The following is a 24,552-nucleotide window of genomic DNA, read 5'->3' on the forward strand; positions in this document are numbered from 1 at the left end:
GTCTTCTCAATCGGTAAAAGGATGTGGGGGAAAAAATAGAAAAAGGATGTGGACATAAATAAGATTAATTTTGTTAAAAAGAGGAAATGTGCAGTATTACTTAGAATGCCAGAAATGGGGAAGCAAGTAAAAGGGGTGGGTGGAAAGGAAAGAGAAGGGGAAAAGATTCAAGTAGTTTATAAACAGTAAACAATTTAAAACTTTAAACTGGATTTTAAATTTGTTGTTCAGTTGCTCAGTTGTGTCTGACTCTTTGGGACACCATGGACTGTAGCACGCCAGGCTTTCCTGTCCTTTACTATCTCCCAAAGTTTGCTCAAAGTCATGTTCATAGAGTAGGTGATGCCATCCAACCATCTCATCTTCTGTCCTCCACTTCTCCTCCTGCCTTCAATCTTTCCCAGCATCAGGGTCTTTTCTAATGAGTTGGCTCTTCCATCAGGTGGCCAAAGTGTTGGAGCTTCAGCATCAGTCCTTCCAATGAATATTCAGAGTTGATTTCCTTTAGGGTTGACTGGTTTGATCTCCTTATAGTCCAAGGGACTCTCAAGAGTCTTCTCCAACACCACAGTTCAAAAGCATCAATTTTTCGGTGATCAGCCGAAGAATATTTGAATATATGCTTGTTGTAAAAAAAAGTATTCAAACATTGATAAAGCTAAAATACCTTCTTGATCTGTTCCCATTTCAGTTCCCTACCATATCTTTCTGTACATATTTGGTAACTTTCTATGGATTTGAAGGAGTACAGAATCCTAAGAAATGAGTAATTTCTTTTGACACCTGCTTGTTTAAAATGTTAAGATCTATCAGAAAAAAACCCCAAAGGTGAGCTATAAATGACATGACATACTTTTGTTCACATAAAACAATGGGTATGATGTTTGTAGAAAGAGTGTGTGTATGTGTGTGTATGTACATACACAGAAATGCATACATACACACATGCATATATTAAATACCTCTTAAGACTGCACATCAAAAGTAAACCTATAGAGCCTTGGGTGCTGAATTACTTGTTTTTTATTTTTTATTTACGTATATACTTTTTTTGCTCTGAGTTTTAAGATAGTATATTGAAAGAACTTAAGCACAAAGCCACGATTATCTTATTTCTCACACAGTCTCATATTCTTTTTTTTTTTAAGATTTTTAAAAAAATGTGGACCATTTTTTAAAAGTCTTTATTGAATTTGTTACAATATTGCTTCTGTTTTATGTTTTGTTTCCTTGACCATGAAGCATGTGGGATCTTCACTCCCTGACCAGGGATCGAACCCATGCCCTCTGCACTGGATGGCTAGCGAGGTCCCCCAGTCTCACATTCTTAGAGTTTCCATTTAATCTTATAAAATCTCAAGTGCCTGAAGCCATTAGTTCAAATGTAGCATCTTTTTAAAGCTGTCCATCTGTAATCCTCAGCCTTTCCTGATTAAAAGAGGGAACGCGGATGGAGCGCGGTTATATTTGGGGGGAACTGTTCAGAACTGTGCAGAATCCCACGGAGGGAAAGGGTAATCTGAGACAGCCCTCCTCACCTGCTGAGCGGCGCTTGTCTTAGCAGAATTAGGAAGTTCCTATGCTTCTGTTGCTCCTCACATCATTTACATTTATTTCCTGGGCACAGAACCAGCTGGACTTTCTCTTCCTCATTTAAAGTTTACTGATATAGAATGAGTCAGAAGCTTCTGACAATACTCTGTCTTTGTTTCCGTATTCGTCTCTACTCTGTGCACCTTGAAAGCTGCTCCATCTTAGGATGTTTGTGACTTATCAACAACAACAGAAATATGTTTTAAAGTGTGGTCCATGAGATAATGGCTGTCGGCCACTGTAAAGATGGTTCTGTCATTGGAAAGACTAATTAACACATACCATAGGAGAACTTCTTTAAACACAGCTGTTTTCTGAAAAAAGGAAAAAACACCAAAGGGGAGGAAATAAAGGAGGGAACATTTTATAAAACCTAGAAGCCCAGCATGGTTATCCTGCTGGAATAATGTAATTAAGGGACATTGAGTTGGATAAATACCTTTTTTTTTTTTTTTTAAACTAGCTCCGTGAAAAGGAATTGAATTAAATAACATAGTTTTTGAAACCCTACTTTTGACAATCTACGTGTACATTTTAATGAATCCTAACGTTTACTGAAGGACCGACTGGATTGGTGGCTACATCCAGAGTCCGGTGCCTTGAGAGACCTACCTGACAGGATGAACAAGGCTAGGTGTGGTGGCCTTGAGAGTCCATGCTGAGCAATAGCTGATCACCGTGGGAAATTTGGAGCAGGGAACAGAAGGATCTGATATGTACTCCAGTTTCTTTCTTGTCAAGTGAACACACAGGGGAAGCAAGGACTTAATCTTTTGTTTTCTTTGTCTAGCACCACTGCCAGTTCTAGCCTGCCAGGGCAAATTCAATAATAATTAATAGCTGTTGATGAGCCAGTTGTTCTAGAATCGATTTTTTTTTTTTAGGCTGACCAATAAATGAGACTTGCCATAAATTTAAGGATTCTTTTTTCTTTTAGAAGTAAGTATTAATGTGATTTTCACAGCCTCCTATGGTTCCTTAAACATCTAGCAGGTGTGATGGTGGATATTAGCATAGAGACTGTATGACAGCTGATGAAACAACAACAACAACCCTCCCATGTATCTGTGTTAATTAAAGAACATGAGTTGTCTCCAGAAACAGAGAGGTCAAAGAAGGCCTGGTGGGGAAGGAGCAGTGGGCCTGGTCAGAGCTGACAAAATTCACTCTAATGATGTGACCAGCCAGCCCTCACTGGGCACATTCCCTCAGTCCTCTGACCCAGATGCTCCAATTTGTAAACGTGAAGTGACTTTCTTATCAGCTTCTTGGGGTAATCTGCAGAATTTCAGTAATCTTGCTGTCCTGAGCCCCCAGGCTGTTTTCAGATGAAATTTCAGAAGGTGACTGGCCACAGGAGCTTCCCTGATGATCAGCAGCCTGGGAATAGGTCCACCTGCCTCCTAATAACCAGCTTTCAATTTAAAAAAAGAGTCAGTGGGGCACCTCTTCTTTTCTGGGTTGCAGTTGATTGCGGTTGGCTCAGGCTGAGTTGTTTGGGAAATAGAGTCTTGCCTGGCATGAGTCAGCACTGCCCTGGGTAAACCGCCTGCTCTGTTGCAATCTTGCTCACCAAAGATACGTCCCCAGGCAGCACCATTCACTGCCTGAAAGCCACTGCTGTTGGCTCCCGAGATGATCTCATCTCAACGGGGCTCCAAAGACCTCAGCAGCGGCAGGAACCGAAGGCAGCTGGCTGTTTGCCCTGGCCATGTTTTGAAACAGGCAAAATCAGGTAACCCCAGACTCTTCTCTTGAGTGCCATGAGCTAGACCCAGCTGCAGCAGAGATGGGAGTGAGCCTTGGTCTTCAGGAGTGAGTCCATGCCAGATCAATTCGGTTGTCTGAAAGTCAGTCCTTGAGCTCTTCGGAGGGGACGTGAGGGGAAGAGTTCATTTTGTATGGGATGTGGTTTTGGACCTAATAAGACCGCTTTTTATATAACCTCAGAGAAATAAAAAATGTTAGGTTTACAGCTTCATCCGTCTTTTGCCCTTGTAGTCTCTGTTCTTTCTGTGTAAGAAATAGTTTAGTCACACTAACCCATTGTTAGAGAGGGGCATATGCATTTGCTTTCCTGCTTACTGACTGTGATGACTGAATTGTAGAGAACACAATCTTAGCAGTCCATTTCTGATGTGTTATGAAGAACCTCCCCTCTTCCCTCACTCTGTTCAGACTGCTGCCCTATTTCCTTCCTGTTCTTCACCTCTAAACTTCAGAGAGCTTCGGCCTCATCACTGGGCAGTAATCCATCCATCCCTTCAAGTTTGCCCCTGCTTCTTGCAGTTATCCCTGGATGGTCCGTGTTCTCTTTTACTTCAGGCCTTTGCACAAGCAAGCGTTCTCTGAGACACCCTGACCCAGCATAACCCGGCCAACTGGTGCTAGCCTGGAAATCACTTCTTCTGGGAGGTCTCCCCTTATACTCACCAAGACTGGATGAGTGCTCGGGAGAACCCTGTGTTTCCCTCCGTCACAGGATACGTTTGAGAAGCAGCACCAGTTTTGTTAGAATTATATCCAATGTGCTTGGCACACAGTTCTCAGGAAGGGGAGCATGAACACGAACCTACACTGAACCTCCTCAGCTCTGATCCTGTTAGCAACTCTTTGTTACTTTGACTTCTATCCCCATCACCCTGTTTCTCTTTTCCTGAAGATTGCAAGGAAACTCCTGATTTCCAGACCCAGTGTCTGTCCTGATTTCAGCCTCCATCTCACTCAATCTCTGCCTACCATTTGGCACTATCGAACCGTTCTTTTTATCCCGCCCCCAGCAGCCCTCTTCCTGTGGCTTTGAGGCCGCTTTGTCTCTCTGAGTCTCCAGAGCATCCTTCCATTGTTTATTCTCATTTTCTTTTGGTTAGTCCGTAAATGTTGAGATGCTCCAGGGCTTTGTCTTGGGTTTCTTTCCCTCTTCTCCCGCCCACTTCCTCTAAAGACCTCAGATAGGTCCATGAATTCAGCTGTCTGTCCTCAGTGTGCCTTACCAGCCCAGTTGTGTCTCCCAAACTTCAGATCCTTATTTCCAACTTGACAAGTCTTTAAAAAATTTTTTAAATTTATTTTTAATTGGAGGATAATTGCTTTACAATATTGTGTTGGTTTCTGCCATATATCAACATGAATCAGCCTTAGGTATATGTATGTCCCCTCCCTCCCATCTCCTACCTCATCCTGTCTCTCCAGGTTGTCACAGAGTGCCGGATTTGAGCTCCCTGTGTCATATAGCAAATTTCCACTTGCTGTCTAGTTTCGCATACATAGGTTTCAATGCTATTCTCTCAGTTCGTCCTACCCTCTCCTTCCCTTCTTGTGTCCACAAATCTGTTCTCTGTGTCTGCATCTCCATTGCCACCCTGCAAATTGGCTCATCAGTACCATCTTTCTAGATTCCACATATATGCATTAATATACGATGTTTGTTTTTCTGACTTATTTCACCCTGTATAACAGGCTCTAGGCTCATCCACCTTATTAGTTACTGAATCAAGTGCGTTCCTTTTCATGACTAAGTAACACCAGCTTGACAAATCTTGACAGGCTCTGTCCAGCTGGGTCGTTCAAAACTACCAGAGTCTTTCAAAAGCCATTTTAAATTCAACACATACAGAACAAGTCATTTTCTCCCTCCCCAGTATCTGTTATCTGCTCATGTTGCTGTATGTTTGAAGTCTGTTGATTATATGCACCAAATCTTCCTCTTTCATTCTTCTTATGCCTCACATCTTTAAATATGCTAAATCTATGGTTGCTCAACCCTTTCGATTATATCGGAGTGTTTGACGTGTGTCTTTTCTTCTTTCCCGCTGTACTGCTTTCATTTATCAGAGGTCAAAAACTAGATATTTTGTTTAACCAGCCCTGAAGCTTAAAATTTTGCGTGTGAACACTTTGAGGCAGGGCCTGCTCTCTGCCAGGGTTACAGATACTCCCCGGTCTTACACAAGAAGATGTCACATTTTACGTACTTTGCCTCTAGGAATTTGCTTTTGTAACTTCTGATTCAGAGCCTTATCAAACCTTATGTGCTTTTGTCATGTACATCTTCCTCTGCTTCAGGACCTCTCATTTCTTGTTGCCAAAGTTGTGTTACTAAAGGCCAAATCTAATCTTTTTATTCTCAGGATGTCAGAATGCCATTGGTTCCCTGTTTCCTACTTAGCTGGAGAGGTAAAATCCTTTACAGTTTGACCCTACCCTACCTGTTACTCTTGCCTGTTTTATTTTTAATTTTTAAATTTTCTTTACTTTTTCTTTTTCTTTTTTTTTACTTTTTGGTTGTACTCTGTAGTATGGGGGATCTTAGTTCCCCAACCAGGGATTGAACTGATAATACCTTCTGCATTAGAAGGCAGAGTCTTTCTTAACCACTGGACCACCAGGGAAGTCTCAACTCTTTCTTGTTTTATCTCCCTCCCTCTCCTCTTCCCGGCCATTTCTCCTTTCTCCAACCTCACTGACCTTTTAATTTCTCCAGTCCCTGATTATACCATGTCCTTTTAGGACACTGCCTTTTCCTAGGGGGTCCCTCCTTCTCTGACAGGCAAAGCTAGTCATCCCCTAGGAGACCTAGTTCATATGTTACACCTTCCCTGACTTCCTCTGGTAGAGTTCTTCCTTATTTGAACTTCTGCAGCAAAGCCTGTCTCTTCTGCTGGATTGTTGAATTCCTTCACTGAACCTGGTCCTTGACCTAAAGCTTAGCACTGTCAGACAGTGGTTGAAGTGGATCCCCAGGGTCAAACCACTAGCCTAAACATCTTTATTAGACTTGGTAGTATTAGAAAATCCACAAGCTCTCTAGTTAGAAAGCGTGGTTTTGGTTCCTGTTTAATGAACTTGAGCCCATAGTGCCTGTTCCGTATATGTCACCTGGAACCCTCAAATAACCATCCAAAGTTATTTTGAAGAGTGATAGGACTTCCTGAAACCTAGTTCTAGATCATCACCTAAGTAGTAGAGTACCTTACAGAATTATTCCCCTGTGTCATTTTATTTGATACCTATAAGACCCTTGTTGGGTAGGCTTTATTATGCCTATTTTATGGGTGATTGTAAAACTGCTTCTGATTGAAGCATACATTCAGGTAAGACTCAGAGGGAAAACATGCTTTCACACTGTGGCTTCTCTCTTTGTAGTTAAATATACCTTGTTGGGTTCTACAGAGAAGGCTGTTGTTGTTTAGTTCCTAAGTCGTGTCCATATAGTGACTCCAGGGGCTGTAGCCTGCCAATCCCCTCTGTCCTTGGGATTTTCCAGGCAAGAATACTGGAGTGGGTTGCCATTTCCTTCTCCAGGGGATCTTCCCGACCTAGGGATCAAACCCGTCTCCTGCATTGGCAGGTGTATTCTTTACCACTGGACCACGAGGAAAGCCTGGACAGAAAAGGTGCCTTTGCTCAATAGGTGAGTGCTAAAGGGCTTATCTTTTTGTAAGGTCACTTTATCTTCAGGGTGGATGGAGGAGGTACCTAGAGCCTGCTTGGCCTTGAAGAGGCCTGGACCGTGGTCGCAGACCTTGTTCGAAAGGAATGGTACGCGCACTCCAGCCTCTCAAGCTTTTCTGTTGTGCTTCAGATATCTAGAATTTATTAAAATCTACTCAATAGTGGAGTGTCAGACCAGGTTGAGGAGTGAAGGGAATCATCATAAAATGGGATAAGCTGAGTGTTAAGAACAGAAGGAGTTTCAGATTAATTCCAGTAAATGATTATGTTTATTCACAACTTTTGGGGGACTAACATGCCATATGTGGGACTGTGGAATTTGATTATAAAAAGAGGAACCATCAGGGGCTGGGACATAACCTCTGGTCTATACTGGCATGCGGGATCCAATTTTGGTCCTCCCATACTTAAGAGAGGAATAAAAATAATTAAAAAGTTTTTTAAAAAGTCTTTATTGTTATATGTTTAAAAAAAAGATTTTAGCCTAGAGAAGCAAGAGCTGAGGGGTGGCTGATTACCATCTTCAAGTACAAGAATAGTTTTTGCCAGGAGGATTTTGATTAATTGGTCTTCCTATACTTCAAAGATTTCAGAGGAAATGGGCTTCAATTGAAGGAGGAGTGATTTTAATGAATATGAGAAAGAGTTTCTTGATCTTGGGAAACCTTTGAATGACTGCTGAAAGAGTGTTGAATTTCTGACTGTCAGTTATCCATGACTGTTTAATAGAGTGTCCTAAAACTTTTGGTGGCTTCAAATGACATTTTGTTTGTGATTCAGTGCGTTAGTAATTCAGAGGAGAAGGATGTACCGCTTTGCTCCACTGATGTTGATTAGATTGGAGGATCCAAGATGACCTCACTCACGTATCTGGGCCTTGGTGCTGTTGGCTGGGACATTTTGGTTGTCCTCCATGAGGTCCCTCTCTCTCATGGCCTCTCATCATTCATTAATCCAGACTGGGCAGCTTTTACATGTGGTATTTGGCTTCCCAGGGGGCCGCAGTGCAGCTGCAGGACCTCTTAAGGTCTAGGCCCGTGTTTCATACAGACACTTCTACCCCATTTTTGGTTAAAGTAAGTCACGCATGTAGCGCACATCCAAGGGGAGGGGACATGGACGCCACCTCTTACAGGGTAGAGTGTCCAAGTCACACTGCAGAAGGGCATGCAGCATGCTTGGAGTTATCATGGTCAGTTTTGGAAACAATTGACCACACTGACCTTAGAGATTTTAAGTGAGATAATTGTATCAATACATATTTATTGAGTAGATAGTTTGGACGTATACTTTACAAACTCGGCTGCGTATCAGAGTCATCTGGGAGATTTTTATAAGCCTAGTCTCCTTAGGTATCACATATGTGACTCAGTATCTCCTGCGGGTGTTCACACATTCTGTGTCCTTTCTCTCAGGTAACTGTCAGTAAAATGAGGCTGGGGTGAGGGGAGGGAACAAGACCGATCGAGCAGGTATAGTATATGAAGCAGAGCGGCAGGTGGGGACTTCCCTGGTGGTCCAGTGGCTAAGACGTCTGGCTCCCAATGCAGGAGCCCTGGTTTGATCCCTGGCCTGGGAACTAGAGCCCACATGCTGCAGCTGAAGACCCCACATGCCCCAACTGAGACTCCGAGCAGCCACATAAATGGGGGATGAAGAAGAAGAATGGTAGGCGCCCTAACAGAGGCCTGCTGACGTCCCCGTGCTTCTGGGACCTGGCCGATGACGCCCTTGCCTGGCAGCCTCCACCTTCCAGGCTGGAGCCTGTGAGTTACATCTCACTGAGCCAGCGATCACCAGACGAGTGTTTCTTGATGCCTCGCTTGTGTTTTCTCAAAGTTCCTAGCACTTTTTCCTTCATAGCAATTCCTAGTTTATAATGAAATATTTGTATGATTATTTGACTGGTATATAATAGACAAAAGTAGGTTTGCTTTGCTTTCCAGTATCTTAATGTAATGCCTGTCTCATAAAAGGTACTCAGTAACTATTTGTTGAATGAATAAGTGGTTGATTGAAAACGTGAATGAATGAAGTGAGATTTGAATTTGGTTTTCATGGGTGATTAGAATTTTGGACAGGTGTAGCAAACGAATGGGAAATTCACATTCCTGAAGCAGAAATTGTGGGTTATGTTACCCATATAATTTCAGAAGATTGGAGCAACTCGTTTGGGGAAAGATGAAGGGTTTGGTTTTGAGTGTCCTTGGTGTGCTAGATTTGAGGTCTGGATGTCGAGCAGGCATTTGGAAATGGCTGCTAACACTGAAGGGTGAGATTGAGTCCAGATACTTAGATTTGGAGTTGTCTGACTAAGACGGAGGAATCTGTTCAACAAATACTTACTGAGCTTCCACTGTGTGCCAGACAACAGCGTTGTCGGGAGGGTGAGCTGAAGCCTGACTGATAAGGCGCTGACTTTGTGAAGAGCTCTGGAGGATGTTCCTGGCAGGAGAGGAGCCACAAGTAATACATGAAAATTGGTTTTTTTTTTTTTTTTTTTTGATGGAGTCAAAATAAAAGGAGACCACCGAGGGTCTAGACTGAGGTGAACGAGAGTGATGGCAGGTAAAGAGGGTGGGTGTGTGTGTTAGTTGCTCAGTCGTGTGTGACTCTTTGCAGCCCCATGTAGCCTGCTAGGCTCCTCTGTCCGTGGGATTCTCCAGGCAAGAGTACTGGAGTGGGCTGCCATTTCCTTCTCCAGGGAATCTTCCTGACCCAGGGATTGAACCCGGGTCTCCCACACTGGAGGCAGACTCTGGTTTGAGCCACCAGGGAAGCCCCGATGGGAATGGGTGACATGAGGTAAAGTGGGAGAGGCAGGCAGGGTCCAGATCACCTGGGGCCTCTGTAGGCCATACAGGGAGTCTAGGCTTTACAGAAGGACACCATGGCTTTCAAGCAGGAGAGTAACAGTATTTTATATTTTATTTATTTTTCCAGAATATATCTTTTAATATAGAGAAATTTACCTTGACTTCTGTGTGGAGAATAGAGTGTCAAAGAGGGGGCTAGGGTCTTCCCTGGTGGCGCAGTGGTTAAGAATTGGCCTGCCAATGCAGGGGACGAAGGAACTAACATTCCACACATTGATGGGCAACTAAGCCCCCATGTGGTGACTGAGACCCGACGCAGCCAAAAATAAATGAATAAGTAAATATAAAAAACCAAACAACAACAAGAAGGGGTCAGTGAGGAGGAGTTTGCTCTAGTTCTTGAGAAAGATAATGACATAGAAGACATGATATGGCCATGGACACAGGCGGGATGTTTGCAGGATATATTTTAAAAGTAAATCCAATAGCATTCACTAGAGAAGGAAAGCAAGAATGGTTAGTGCAGAGCCTCAGGGAACATTTAGGGGACAAAAGGAGGAGCCAGGGAAGGACAGGGAGGAAAATGGGTCTTCAAAGGAGAGCCAGACTATTGTGTTTTCAGTGGGAACCGAAGGGAAGAAGAAGGTAGGTCATTGGTATCTGGGAGGTTGTCGAGGTTTGATATAGGAAAAAGCCACACATTTAGTCATCACAAGATCATTGATGACCTTGGAGAAAGGGCTTTTAGCAGAGAGGAGCAGAGTTCATGAACAACTGTGTGATGTGGAAGTGAAGTGGAGCACCATCTGTTCTGGGGGAGTGGGGGGAAGCTGGGGATTGAAGAGGAAGAAAGACTGAACTGAGAGCTTACTTTGTGCATACATGTGTGTGTAGAGAGAAGTGTGTGTGTAGAGGCAGGTTTTCTAAAATCTGTGATGGACCAGTATTTACTGAGCATGTACTCTGTGTCATTCACCGTGCTGGGAGCTATACCAAGTCTATTCTCTTTGCCTTTGTCTCAAAACAATTTCCATAGAAGTATGGTGATCTCCAAGATAAATTTCCAAATTCTTGGGACAGATGTAACCTTCCTTTGGAGTATGGGAAGAAATTATTAGAGCTAAGTTTTTCTATATTTTTATCTTACCCTTTGAAATGTCTTTTTAGTATTATGCTTTAGATGGAACACAGTTTATTTGTGTAGTGTTGTTGATCAGTTGCTAAGTTGTGTCTGACTCTTTGTGACCCCATGGACTGCACCATCTCCCGGAGTTTGCTCAAGCTCATGTCCATTGAGTCGGTGATGCTACCCAACCATCTCATCTTCTGCCACCCCCTTTTCTTCCTGCCTGCAATCTTTCCCAACATCAGGGAAAGATGTTTTCCCAACTCTTTTCCAATGAATTGGCTCTTTGTATCAGGTGGCCAGAGTATTGGAGCTTCAGCTTCAGCATCAGTCCTTCCAGTGAACATTCAGTACTGATTTCCTTTAGGATTGACTGGTTTGATCTCCTTGCAGTACAAGGGACTCTCAAGAGTCTTCTCCAGCCCCACAATTCGAAAGCATCAATTCTTCGACGATCAGCCTTGTTTATGGTCCAACTCTCACAAGTTTACATGACTACTAGAGAAACCATAACTTTGACTATACATACCTTTGTCAGCAAAGTGATGTCTTGGCTTTTTAATACGTTCCCTACATTTGTCATAGCTTTCCTTCCAAGTAACAAGAGTCTTTTGATTTCATAGCAGCAGTCACCATCCTCAGTGATTTTGGAACCCTAGAATATAGTCTGTCACTGCTTCCACTTTTTCCTCTTATATTTGCCGTGAAGTGGTGGGACCAGATGCCATGATCTTGGGTTTTTTGAAAATTGAGTTTCAGGCCAGTTTTTTCACTCTCTTCTTTCACCCTCATCAAGAAGCTGTTTAGTTGCTCTTCACTTTCTGCCATTAGAGTGGTGTCATCTGCATATCTGAGGTTGTTATTTTTTCTGGCAATCTTAATTCCAGCCTGTGATTCATCCAGCCTGGCATTTCCCATGTTGTACTCTGCATATAAGATAAATAAACAGGGTGACTATATATACCATGATGTACTGCTTTCCCAGTTTGAAACCAGTCAGTTTTTCAATGTCTGGTTCCTAACTCTTGCTTCTTGACCTGCATACAGATTTCTTAGGAGACAGGTAAGGTGGTCTGGTATTCCCATTTCTTTAAGAATTTTCCACAGTTTGTTGTGATCCACACAAAAGCTTTACCGTAGTCTATGAAGCAGAAGTAGATGTTTTTCTGGAATTCCCTTGCTTTCTCTACAATCCAACGAATGTTGGCAATTTGATCTCTGGTTCCTCTGCCTTTTCTAAACTCAGCTTGTACATCTGAAAGTTCTTGGTTCATGTACCCCTGAAGCCTAGCTTGAAGGCTTTTGAGCAAAACCTTCCTAACATGTGAAATGAACATACTTGTACTGTAGTTTGAACATTGTTTGGCACTGCCCATTTTGGGGATTGGAATTAAAACTGATCTTGTCCAGTCCTGTGGCCATTGCTGTTTTCCGAATTTGTTGACATATTGAGTGCAGCACTTTTATAGCATCATCTTTTAGGACTTTAAATAGCTCAGTTGGAATTCATCACTTCCAGTAGCTTTGTACATAGTAATACTTCCTAAGGCCCACTTGGCTTCACACGTCAAGATGTCTGGCTCTAGGTGAGTGACCACACCAATGACCCAGACCCACACATCTGGGTCCTTAAGAGCTTTTTTGTACAGTTCTTGTCTAATTTGCTGTTAAATATAGATATATTGGAGATGTGCTAATTTTTTTTTTTTTTTTTTAAATCGGTGGTCAAAAATGGTGGATTCTGGGACGTCCCTGGAGGTCCAGTGGTTAAGAATCCGCCTTGCAATGCAGGGGACCGGGGTTCGATCCCTGGTCGGGGAACTAAGATCCCACATGCTGAAGGGTAATTAAGCCTGAGTGCTGAAACTCGAGAGCCCGTATGCAGCAATGAAAGATTCCACATGCCGCAACTAAGACCCGACACAGCTAAATAAATAAATTTAAAAAAAAAAAAAAATGGTGGATTCTACTGGTCTGGTGATTGAGATGGAAAAAAAGAAAAGGTAGAGAGAAGGATGGGAAATTAACGTGCCAATTAGGCAACACAGTGTTTTAAACCTCTTAAGAACCCTGTGAAGTTATTTCCCCTATTTTACAGACAGGAAACTGAGGTCTAGAGAAATTAACATGCCCTAGATCACACAAGTTCAGTGATAGAACTGGAATTTGAAACTGGATCTGTTTTACTTGAAAGCCTTATCACTTCACTTATTCTCCCTGCTCTTTTTCTGCTTACTGCTTTTTCATATTTTTCCATTTAATGCTGACAGTGATTCTACAAGAAACAGATTAAAATAACTTCTGCAGTTTGAGGAATCTGAGGCTTCAGATGAACTCCTGACCCCAGCGTTCTCCACTGTACCACCATTGCCTCTCCAGTGGATGGAACCCAGCTGAATTGTTTTGGTGAAGTAGAAGAGATTTCTAGTTATCTGACAAAGGAGTGGAAGAGGGCACAGGGGTTGGAAGATTCTTAGACAAAGGAGAAAAGAGTAATGGTTTCCATATTTTGAGGTCTTACTGTGTTGTTACGGCTTTGGGTTCATTACCTCATTTAGGTCCTGCATTTTACAGATCTGAAAGATGAAGTTTAGGGAAGCTAAGCACCTCAGCTGATGTCGCATAGGAAGACTTTGAGTTCTGTCTGACTCCAGGTCCCATGTCCTAAATCCTGCATGGTTCTGCTCTTCAGAGAGATGCTATGAGACATCAACTAGAGATGAATAAAGATTTCCAAGCCCAAGGATGGCTTGGTCCCAGTTGTATGAATTTGTTGGAAACCCAGTAAATAAAGTCTTTTGACTTTTCTGTAACATTTGGTAGCTCAGGTGTGGAGAGATTGAGGAAGGAGGGGGAAGAAAGGGGTAGAATAAGAATTCAGTAAATTGGAAGAGGGCCTCAGAATACAGGAATGGCAGATCAAAATTGATCTAAGAAAAGTCGTGTTTGAAGTTCATTTTTATGACAAATATTTATCATGGTTCTGTTTGATGCACAGTATTTTGGGATGTGGAGCAAAAGAATGCAGAGATGAATAAGATCGGATAATATAGGGTCTGTGACCTGTAGAAGGTTAGAGAGGGAGATGGATAAAGTGTTTTACCACAGTGTGTGATTGGAGGGTGTGAGAGAGGTGGAAGGCAAGGAGAGGTGTGGGAACGTATTGTCCAGGTTGGCTCATCGTAGATTGGAGGTGGCATCACGTAGGACTGGCCTGCTGAGTTCCATCTAGCATCTCAGGAAGCCGTTTGAGGGTTTTGGTTGTTACAATTTAGGTCTGGTTCTCCTAAATGAATTTCGTTTTGTACCTGGAAATGATAAGGATTTTGGAGACAGGATTGTGTTCAGACTTGAATGACTGAGCTCAGAGTGGTGGTGGTGGTTTAGTTGTTAAGTCGTGTCCGACTCTTAAAACCCCATGGACTGTAGCCTGCCAGGTTCCTCAGTCCATGGGATTCTCCAGGCAAGAATACTGGAGTGGGTTGCCATTTCCTTCTCCAGGGGATCTTTCCCATCCAGGAATTGAACCCAGGTGTTCTGCATTGCAGGCAGATTCTTTACCGACTGAGCTACGAGGAAATGTGGAATGTCAGTTTTTATTTTAGAGTGGATTCCTTTCCTGTTGACTGGATCCTGGATTTGTCTGGGACATTGCTGTTCAATATCAAGAGATCTGAAAACTGATGTTTAATAATAGCAGGCTTGCTTTCATGAGCATGGACTAATGTGATAGGATAGTTGGTAGGAGAGAACACAGTTACAAAAAAGCTGAGATTCTTGATGGCACGCTGCCTGAAGGAAGACATTTGACTCTCCCAGTGATCCTCCTGCAAAGGAGACACAGTTATCCTCAGTTTACAGATGAAACCAAGGATGTGTTCAAACTGGTAAGAGGCAGAACTGAGATTGGAACCAAGTCCCTCTGACTCCAAAAACTCATACCCCTGCTGTTGTTCAGTCGCTAAGTTGTGTCCGACTCTTTGCTACTCCATAGCCTGCAGCACATCAGGCTTCCTTGTCCTTCACTATCTCCCAGAGTTTGCTCAAATTCATGTCCATTGAGTTGGTGATGCTATCTAACCCATACCTGTAACTGCTGCTATATGCTGTTCCCATTAAGCTTCATGAAAGAAGCTTGTCCCACTGCAGAGAGGATGGCGTGTTACCTTACTGCAGTATTTCTCTGCCTTGGGTGGTCCTGAGTCAATGTGGCCCCTTCTATTTTTTTCTAGGTTCTTTCATTGACCACACTTTGATGTGACCACATTCTTGGTTTAAATATATGAATGCCATCATCCAAGCCTTTCTGCCCTCCTTTCTTCTTTGCTTTTGGTTTGGAAGACATTGCATCTCTTTGGAGGGACTTTGGGTATCTGCACACATTGATTTTGTGATGATTTTATTATCTTAATTTTACGGGTTAAATTATGGACTTCCTCGAGCTCCAGTCCCCCCTCCCATCCCTTCTCCACAGGGTTTAATTTCAAATTCTGAGTCTGATTTTGGAATACTCAGTTTGGCTCCAGTCCAGCTGTCCAGTTGAGCCCCGGCTCTCTGGATCATTTAGCTATTATTGTTATTACCATCTTTCCCTTCATGGCCGCTTACATCTCTAAACAAATCTAGTTACTCGCTGAAACTATATGTCCTTGATTTCCTACTTGCGTGCCCTTGTTTCTGTTGTGTTTTCAGCTTGAAATGTCATTCTTCCTATGAAGCCTTGTCTTATCTCTCCCTGGTAGTAATCATTTCCTCCTCTGAGCCTCACAGTGGAGGATTCTTTTATGCCTCCTTTATGGCACAGCACACTTTATGCCATATATTTCAGTTGTTTGTGTACATGCCTTTCTGTCTCTTGCTAGACCATAACATCGTTGAGCAGGTCTCTCTGGTTGACCTTTGTTTCTCCTCTAGTTCTGTTCCCTGCACATGGTAGGCAGTGGATATCTGTTGGATAAATGGATAAGCAGAATTTCAGATTTAAGAAAAAAGCTTACTGGTGTAGCTTTTTCCCCTCTTGCTTCTCTTCTTCCTTTGCTTTCCTTCTTTCTTTCTTTGCACTGACTCACTGAACTTGTGTTCACCACTCCCTTTTCTTACCCAGATTTGCCTCATTCTTTCCCCATTAGCAGTCACTGTGTGGGAGGGAGTACCACATGTTACTGGTCAGTTTTCTCCATCCTTTGTGGCTCCAGATTCTCTCCAGGAATCCTATGACCAACATGGGAACCAAGTGGTGATTACATTCCGATCTTAATGAAAAGACCGTGTGTAAAGAAGAGTCCTCAAGGTTTGTTAATATATGGCTTTCAGGTGGGAAACTTTCTGATATCCATTTCAAGGTAACGGGATAAAAAATCCTTGGGTGCTAAGGAGGTAGATCAAGGTGTATATTCACACTGCGGGGTATGGGATGTTAGAGGCATCTTGTTGACCAAGGGAATAATGCAGGAAGCCACGGAATCTTTTGCTGTTAGTGATGAATCCCTGCATTTTTTCCACAGCTGGAAGAGACATTAGAGATGAATGTAGTGCGATTGTCCTCTTTTCCAGATGGAAAAGCAGACGCAAAGAAGCTAAATGACTCGTCCATAAAAAGTGGGGTATTCGTTGTCCAGCATTTATTCCCAACACTGAATGTGGCTTGGGGGAACCACGGGCTCTTTGAAAACAGTGGAAGTTTGGCTTGAAGTGGAGGTTCCGGGTCTCTCAAACTGAAGGCTTCTCCAGTGCTGAAAAGTAGACTGAGGTTGGTAGCAGGTTGGATCAGGGACTGAGTTCACCAGAAGGGTCCTATTAACTGTTGTGATCACTCAGCAAAGTTCCCTTCTGAGAATCAGCTCACTGGGGACTGGCTGACAGACTAGCTTCTTCGACATTTGAAAATAAGCCAGCGTTTAATAATGAAAACATCTCCAAATTTTCTTGTTCTTTTTCCCAGCCCTCACATCCTAAGTTTCATTCCAGGCTTAATTTTCTTATCTCAGCACTATTTGTGTTAAGTTTTTATTGTTTACTCCAAGTCAGATGTCAGTATGAAGAAGCCTGGGAAATCCAGGAAGTGTCTGAGAGGTTGATGATGGGTTTTGGGTGCTTTTTAGGTGCATCTTTCACCCGACTCTTAGAACTATGTATTCTGTTGTCACTGAAATGCTGTCCAGTGAACCATTGGCAGATATGAAAGGTTACCATTTGTGGCTGGGGAGCAGCCCTGTAAAGCGATCAGGCGGCCCAGAACAGGAAGTCAAGTGCAAACAGGATGTGCTTGTCTTTACTGTGACTTGTACGCCTGCATTTTGAAACTTGGTGTGGTTAATAAGTCAAGATTTGAGCTTGGCTGAAGAAGTCTCTGTTTGTGCTTTGAAAAGGAGCTAAGGCAACAAGACCTATACTGGCCTTGCCTTATTAGAGGTGCAATCTTTTTTTCTGGGGATCAGGTCGCTCTTCCTGGCACACGGTGGTTCTTCCTAGCTTATTCCATATTGCATCTGTGTTTTACAAAGTGAAACCCCTGAATTGACTGCTAATCTGTGTACTTTTGATAGATGCAAGATTCATGCTATATTTGGTTATTTATTTATTTTTTGATAACAATAGGAAATTTTAGCCTCTAAGTCACTTTTTAAGTTACAGGTTCTTTTTGTTGAATTCCAGGATTTCTAAATCTCCTTTTGAGTGTTTCCTGAGTTAGGTGGTTTACAAATAACCCCAGGGTCTTTTTAGTCTTTCAAAATTTCCTTGAGTGTGGAGGCTGGATCTAATTGTAACTGCTGAACTGTTTTACACCTCAGCAAGTTTCTGGAATAATTTGCTTGGGGGTCACTCAGCTGGTAAACAATCTTCGGAACTCCTGTTTTCTGATTCTCCATTCCTCATTGCTTCCCACTGTGAAATCTGCTTTATTATGTCTCTCTTGGGGTCTTTGTGGATTATTAAGAAATGCTTGAGTTATTTTAGAGCAGCACCATTCTGGTGAACTAATGAGTTCAGGGCAGGTAAGGCTTTGGGTAATATTATTTTGTGTAACCTGTATCCTTTCCACATTGCAAAGAAGACTGTCCTACTTCGTACTGATAATTCCAGGAGCAGATGGATAAAAGTACCAGCACATCCCAACATCCATGTAAACAGCATCTCTTCCTGGTATCGGGACGGATGTCAGTTTCTTGACTCTGTCAAGGAGTGGTGAACATGAGGCAGTTTGCACTGTGTTGTGGGATATATAGGCAGAGTAAAACCTGAAGGCCAGGTAAGCACGGTTTTCTTCACAAGGAGATAGTATGGAGTGAATACAAGGTTTTCTTTGTGGTCCTAGGTGAACTGGAAATCTCCATTTCTGCTTTTTGGGATAGATACTGGGCATTTCACATCCTGGAGTGAGCAGACAACATTTCAGAAAGTCGGCATAATTTTCAGTTTGAGATTATATACATCGAACCACCCAAAGGTCTTAAGGGGTTAGTCTGAATTCGTCCTGCCTTTATCCCCGAATCCCATCTGACTTGAGTGCAATACATAGTTACAGAGCACCGGGTGGTGTGGGGGAACAGAAGTGTGTATCTTCCATTCCTCTCTGAATTTGGTTAACTGAGAGGCTTGAGGAGCTAAGGGAGAAAAGTCTAAGCTGTCTCTGGGCTTTGGGGAAAATTGACAAATTCATTAGCAATGGGGTTGAATTGGAAGGAATGTAGCAGTGTAGGGCTGCACTTTAGATGGTTTCCCAGGTGGCTCAGTGGTGAAGATCAGCCTACCAGTACAAGGAGATGCAAGAGACGTGGGTTTGATCCCTGGATCGGGAAGATCTCCTGGAGTAGGAAATGGCAACCCGCTCCAGTATTCTTGCCTGGGAAATCCCATGGACAGAGGAGCGTGATGGGCTATTGTATAGGGTTTTGAAGACTCAGTGACTAAGCAGGCTGGCAGGCACTTCTGATAAACCACTTCTGACCACCTTGGGCTTCCCTGGTGGCTCAGAGGTTAAAGTGTCTGCCTCCAATGCGGGACACCCGGGTTTGATCCCTGGGTCGGGAAGATCCCCTGGAGAAGTAAATGGTAACCCACTCCAGTATTCTTGTCTGGAGAATCCCATGAACGGAGGAGTCTGGTAGGCTACAGTCTACGGGGTTGCAAAGAGTCGGACACGACTGAGGGACTTCACTCCACTTTCTGACCACCTTGGAGACAGTTCTTCAGGGATTATAAATTAAGAGCTGGTGGGAGGGAACTGGAGTCATTTAGTTCTTAGAGGATCTTTGGAAGACTAGATTAAGTCCTATTAAAGGTATCAGAGTTTGTTTGTTTTTTGAGGTAGGGGATACCGCAGATAAATTGTCACAAGGAATCTTAAAAAGATTTTCTTTAAATTATTTTATTGAGCACCTATTATGTACTAGGGTCCAGTGTAAATGCTTGTTATTTTAGTCCTTTCAATTACCATTTCAGTGAAGCAGGTTCTATTGTTCTTGAGGAAATGAAGGTTTGAAGAGAGTAAGTAACAAGGAATCTAGAGTCTTTGTTCTTTCCACTCCCAGTACATTTGGTTACCTCAAGTACATCGTTTTGATCCCAGACAGGATTCCTTTCTGGAAGCGCTGGCTTCCCCCAGGGCACAGGAGCCGCTACAAACCCTCTCAACTGGTCCCTCCCTCTGTGAATGTTCTTCAACTTGATTACCAGTTTGTCAGTGGCTGTCCCAGTATCTAGTGAAAGCAACTTCTTCAGTCAGAAGGTGCAGAACAGCTTATCTGATAAATCTGTCCCCTGCACTGAGAGAACAAGGAGAAGCAGAGTCTTTTTCTTCTTGATGGTCTTCATCAGTTTTGATGGAAAGAAGGATCCTCAGTAATTAAACCGCAGATCCGTTTATTCTGTTTTCAGTGTTGTCGAAGACTTCACTCTGCACTGCTTTCCTCCGTGATTGACTCGCCCTTCGGGGCAGAATGCTTGGGCTGAAATTAAATGCATAGGTTTCTCTGTTGCACTGTTCAGTCTGTCATCTCTCCTGAAAGCCAGGCGGAGAAGCAGCCATCTAATCGGTCAGACCCCAAGGGTGCTATTTTGGCGCAGCTCCATTGGTTAGAATTACTTTCCCCTGAACTTCAGAGCAGTTGCTGAGGTCCCTCTGCAGATATGTGTCATCCACTAGTTGGAGCCAGGGAGTTTCCAGGAACATTTATAACTTGTGGTTATTATGTATGTTTTTCGGTTGTTTACAGCAGACAGTTACCACTTCAGAAAAAGAACTCATTTGTTATTGGTGGAAAGTGAATTCCTGCTCCTTCTTCCCTTCCTGTTGTCATTGTAACCCTTTCTCCCCCTTAGACCCGGTGCTCTTCTGGTTCTTACCTGCCTTTTGTTCTGTTTCTCTCCCATCTGGCTCAGGCTGTGCGCTCAGTAGCGACAGGCAGAGGTCTGCTTGAACCGTGTCTGGTCAAAGTCTGTCTCATTTCTTTTCTCTGTTATCTTCTCCATGTGTTGTTTTCATCTTTATGTGTATTCTTTGCCGATTCATTGCAGCACCGTTTCAAACCACAGCCTCCAGGAGGGCACTGATGCCTTCTGTGCCTTCCGATGCAGGGGAGGGATGGAAGTGAGGAACTTGTCTATCTTCCAGGCTCTCCCTTTCTGGTTTTTTAATGCTGTAATAACTGCCAGTTGTAACATTTTTCTGTTACTTTTCGAAGGTCAGTCTGTTCCCCTTCTTTTTTCTTTTTTTCAAGTAATCTTAGCAGACGCCTAAATTATCTTCAGCATGTGTGAGGTAGGCACATTATCATGAGAGCTTTCCTTAAAGGGACTGCTGTGGTTCTGTGGGTTGAAAACCCATAATTTGCTCATCACCCTGGAATTATGATGGTGGAGTTTTCAGGAGCGAATGTTTGTCCCTTCCCCCCCAGTTTTGAAAGCTCTGATGCTGTTATCATTAGTCAGACTTCAACAAATACCTGATGATCACATTTGCCTGGCACTGAGGTTGGGAATACAGCTATAAAGTGACTCGCTTCTGTTTCCTGTTTCACTTTCTACTCCCTAATCACGGGAGACGAACACTCTAGAAAGAATCATACAAATCGTCAGCCAGGTGCTTCAACGCGGCGCTGCCGCAACGCTCACCCTCTGAGAATGCACTCGCGGTGTCGCCTGGGGACTGTGCCGGGTTTTGTCTTTTTGGAATCACTAGTGGCTGGACGAGGGCTGAGCAGATGACGCGTGACAGTTGTCAGGAGGCGTTCAAGACTCTGTGAGAGCACAGACGGGGCCCAGAAGGTTCCCCCGAGGAAGGAAGTGCCACTGGAGGAGGCGGGGTGCAAGCAGGGTCGCCGGGGCTGAGAGAGGAGCTGGGGGCAGATTCCCGAGGCCGCAGTAAGCTTGGCCTTTTGGGGGATGAAGGCCCCAGAGCACCAACGAGGGGTTTTCATTTATTCAGTGGTTACCAGTGAAAGCACTTCTTAAAAGGGAAGATGATGGAGCATTGGTTGTACTTGAGACAATTAAGTCAGAAAGCCCTCCGTCCTCCACGGGAACAGCACAGGTGGGCAAGAGTAGGAACTGAAACACATTCCAAATGTCAAGGAAGAGCTTTATCTTCAGGAAGTGGAGGTCTGTGTGACGCAGTGGTCCCCAAAGGTGGTAGTGAGCAGGAAATGAAGATGACTTTCTGGATGTGTAAATTAAAATGCTGGCTCTCCAGGGAGGGTTTTTCTGTCTACAGTGCCTCTCACAAGGCCCTTGAGTGCTGAAGGTTGGCTTCGTGCGTAGGTACCCATTTGGGCGTCCCTGGAAGGGGGGCAGGATGTGGTGTGATGGACTTCTCCCCACCGCCCCCTTGAGAGGCTGTCCATAATCTTCTCCTGGTCGGTCGTCAGTTGATTGTTCACCTCCCTCTCCCAGTGCAGAGGCCCTTGAAGCCCTGGTGCTCAGGGTGGGGAATGTGGATGGTGAAAGCAGCCCCTCTACCCCACTTTCCGTAGGACCACAAAGAACTCAAAGAACCTGAACTTACATCCGGTCGCCCTCCATTGGTGCGACCCTGGTCCCTCTTGAGCCCAGTGTTCATTTACAAAATGAGCATTTCAGTTCTGGTGTTTTTGGCTGCATTATTATATTAAATGAAACGCTAGATGGAAATATAACAACTCACTTGGTTCATGTTAAGTATTCTATAGTGTTTTTACCTTTTCCTTAAAAAGTAAAAATTTCTAGGATCATCTGAGAAGGGACTTCAGGACCCTCAAATCTGAATACCTCCCCCCAGGCCTGTGCCTGTGCCTTGCCTGTGCCTCAAATAACGGCACAGGAGATTCTCTCTCCCACTCGAGCTTTTTTTTTTTTTTGCTGTGTGGTGCTGGCATGCAGGATCTTAGTTTCCTGACCAGGGATTGAACTTGTGCCTTCAGCAATGAAAGCGCAGAGTCCTAACCACTGGACCCACCAGGGAATCCCCTCACCGGAAGCTTCGATCATTTTGTATTGAAGGTAGCGTGGGGATTGGAGGAGAGGGGAGCCAGACCCAGGTGCCTTGGAAGGACTTCTCGGTGTGGATGCAGGCTCCGGAAGTGGTCTGGGGAGAGGCACAGGTGCGATCCCCATTAGTTCATGCCTTACTCTAGTGTTTGCCGTTCAGTGAATGGCTAATGCCGCCTTCCACCATTGTGCAAAACTGAAAGCCCAATAAGGTCTGCTCCTTTCACATGGAGCACCCACTCTTTGTCCAGCCCGTGTGGTTCAGGCGAGTGTATTCATTGCAGTGACACTCAGAGAAGCAGCTTCCTCAAGCTTCTTCCTTTCCTTATTGCTAGGGTTTAAGGTCAGGTCTGACCGAGTCTGGGCTTCCCAGGTGTCCTGTGGTAAAGATTCTGCCTGCCAGTGTAGGAGATGCGGGAGACATGGGTTCGATCCCTGGGTCAGGAAGATCCCCCCGGAGAAGGAAATGGCAACCCACTCCAGTATTCTTGCCTGGAAAATCCCATGGACAGAGGAGCCTGGTGGGCTACGGTCCATGGGGTCGCACAGAGTTGAACACAACTGAGCATGCACGTACACACTGACTGAGTCTAAAACCAAAGTAAAACAGAGTTGGTAACTTTATTTTTTTCATATATATACTTTTACTCTTCTATTTTCTAAAAATGCAGCCCGAAAGGAAAATTCTTATCTAGGAAATGCATTTTCTGTTACCCACATCTAAAGGACTGCTTTGGGGGATGGAAGACCCCTATTAGCTTTGGAAATGTTCCAGCCTTGAAGTCTCTCCTGTTTACGACCAGCCTGTACACCACCTCAGCAGAGTTGTTGCTCCTGTTCAGATCTTGGAGTTCTAAAGTTGCACAGGATACTTGTCTCCTCTGTGACTTAGGTGTTCTGAGTTCTTCATTCTGAAATAAACATCTCAGAGATAGTCCCAGTACCACAGAGAACATGCTTCCTCATCCCATACCCAGCAAGGGAGACAGACAGTCTGTAGCATGGTTAACCCCACAGGTTGCCTGCTTACAAGTGCCACAGTCACCCTATTTTATGCGCATTGTGTTGTCACCAGCATTTTAAATCTTCCCCTTCTGAGATAGACCCCGGTCAGGCAGGTTTCCTGGAAAATTCCACTTGCAACTCCAAGATCCATTTTTTTTTTTACATTAAACAGTTTTTGAGGGAATTCGAGTTTCTTTCTACACTGACTTCTTTTTAAAAATTAGCAGCCTTCCAAGCTGAGAGATGATTTTAAACTTCAGGTGAGTTCTCCAGATAATGATTATGTCTTTGTTGTGTGGGTGATGTGATCAGCTGTGTCAGAGGCCCCATCCAGCCCGGTCCCTTGGGCGGTGGGGAACTCAGGCTTTGTGTGACCAGAGGGAGTGAGGGAAATTGGGATTGCCAGCCAACAATCGCCATTGAACAGCCTGGCTGTTGCCATTTTAGACTTGTAATGACGTGCAGTTTAATGACCATTTATTTTGATTTGCTGTTTGTGGAGCACATACTGTAGGTTGGGCACTTGCCAGCCGGGGAGGTGTTACCCATCTCATACAGGTGAGAAAACGGACTCAAAAAACTTAAGGAGCTTGTTGTCCAAGGCAAGCTACCTTTTTGTTGTTTCTTTTTTAAGAAAAAATACTTATTTTTTGGTTGCACTGGGTCTTCATCGCACACTCAGGCTTTCTCTTGTTGCGGAGAGCAGGGGCGACTCCAGCTGTGAGCGTGGGCTTCTCATCGCGGTGGCCTCTCTCATTGAGAAGCAGAGGCTCTAAGCACGCGGGCTTCAGTGGCTGTGATGTACAGCCTTCGTTGCTGTGAGGCCTGTGGAATCTTCATGGACCAGAGATCTAACCCATCTCCCCTGCACTGGCAGGTGGATTCTTATCTACTGTACCCGCCAGGGAAGTCCTGTTTCTTTTTTGCTTTTTAATTTCTTTGCCTCACTGTGCAGCATGCGGGATCTAAGTTCCTCGAGCGGGGATTGAACCCGTGCCCCCTGCAGTGGAAGTGTGGCGTCTTAACCACTGGACTGCCAGGGAAGTCTCATGAAAGTGAAAGTTGCTCAGTTGTGTCCAACTCTTTGCGACCCCA

At 44.0% G+C, this 24,552-nt stretch overlaps 1 protein-coding gene across 8 annotated transcripts in view; it reads left to right on the forward strand.

Annotated features, from left to right (window-relative positions):
* RFFL (ring finger and FYVE like domain containing E3 ubiquitin protein ligase) overlaps positions 1-24,552 on the forward strand; it is a 76,454-nt gene that overhangs the window by 17,424 nt on the left and 34,478 nt on the right. The window contains exons 1-2 of one of the 8 annotated variants that reach the window (XM_061142794.1): positions 3,357-5,769; positions 6,944-7,006. The exons of 2 other annotated variants lie outside the window; for them this stretch is intronic. In XM_061142794.1, coding sequence (XP_060998777.1) covers positions 5,733-5,769; positions 6,944-7,006 — 100 coding nt within the window. In that variant the 5' untranslated portion in view covers positions 3,357-5,732. Of the gene's footprint in view, positions 1-3,203; positions 3,329-3,356; positions 5,770-6,943; positions 7,007-16,230; positions 16,280-24,552 lie in introns of those variants that run through there. 5 more of the 8 variants (XM_061142795.1, XM_061142790.1, XM_061142792.1 and 2 more) reach the window with 5 other exon arrangements.

Source organism: Dama dama, chromosome 5, assembly GCF_033118175.1.
Source record: "Dama dama isolate Ldn47 chromosome 5, ASM3311817v1, whole genome shotgun sequence".
Classification (NCBI taxonomy): domain Eukaryota; kingdom Metazoa; phylum Chordata; class Mammalia; order Artiodactyla; family Cervidae; genus Dama; species Dama dama.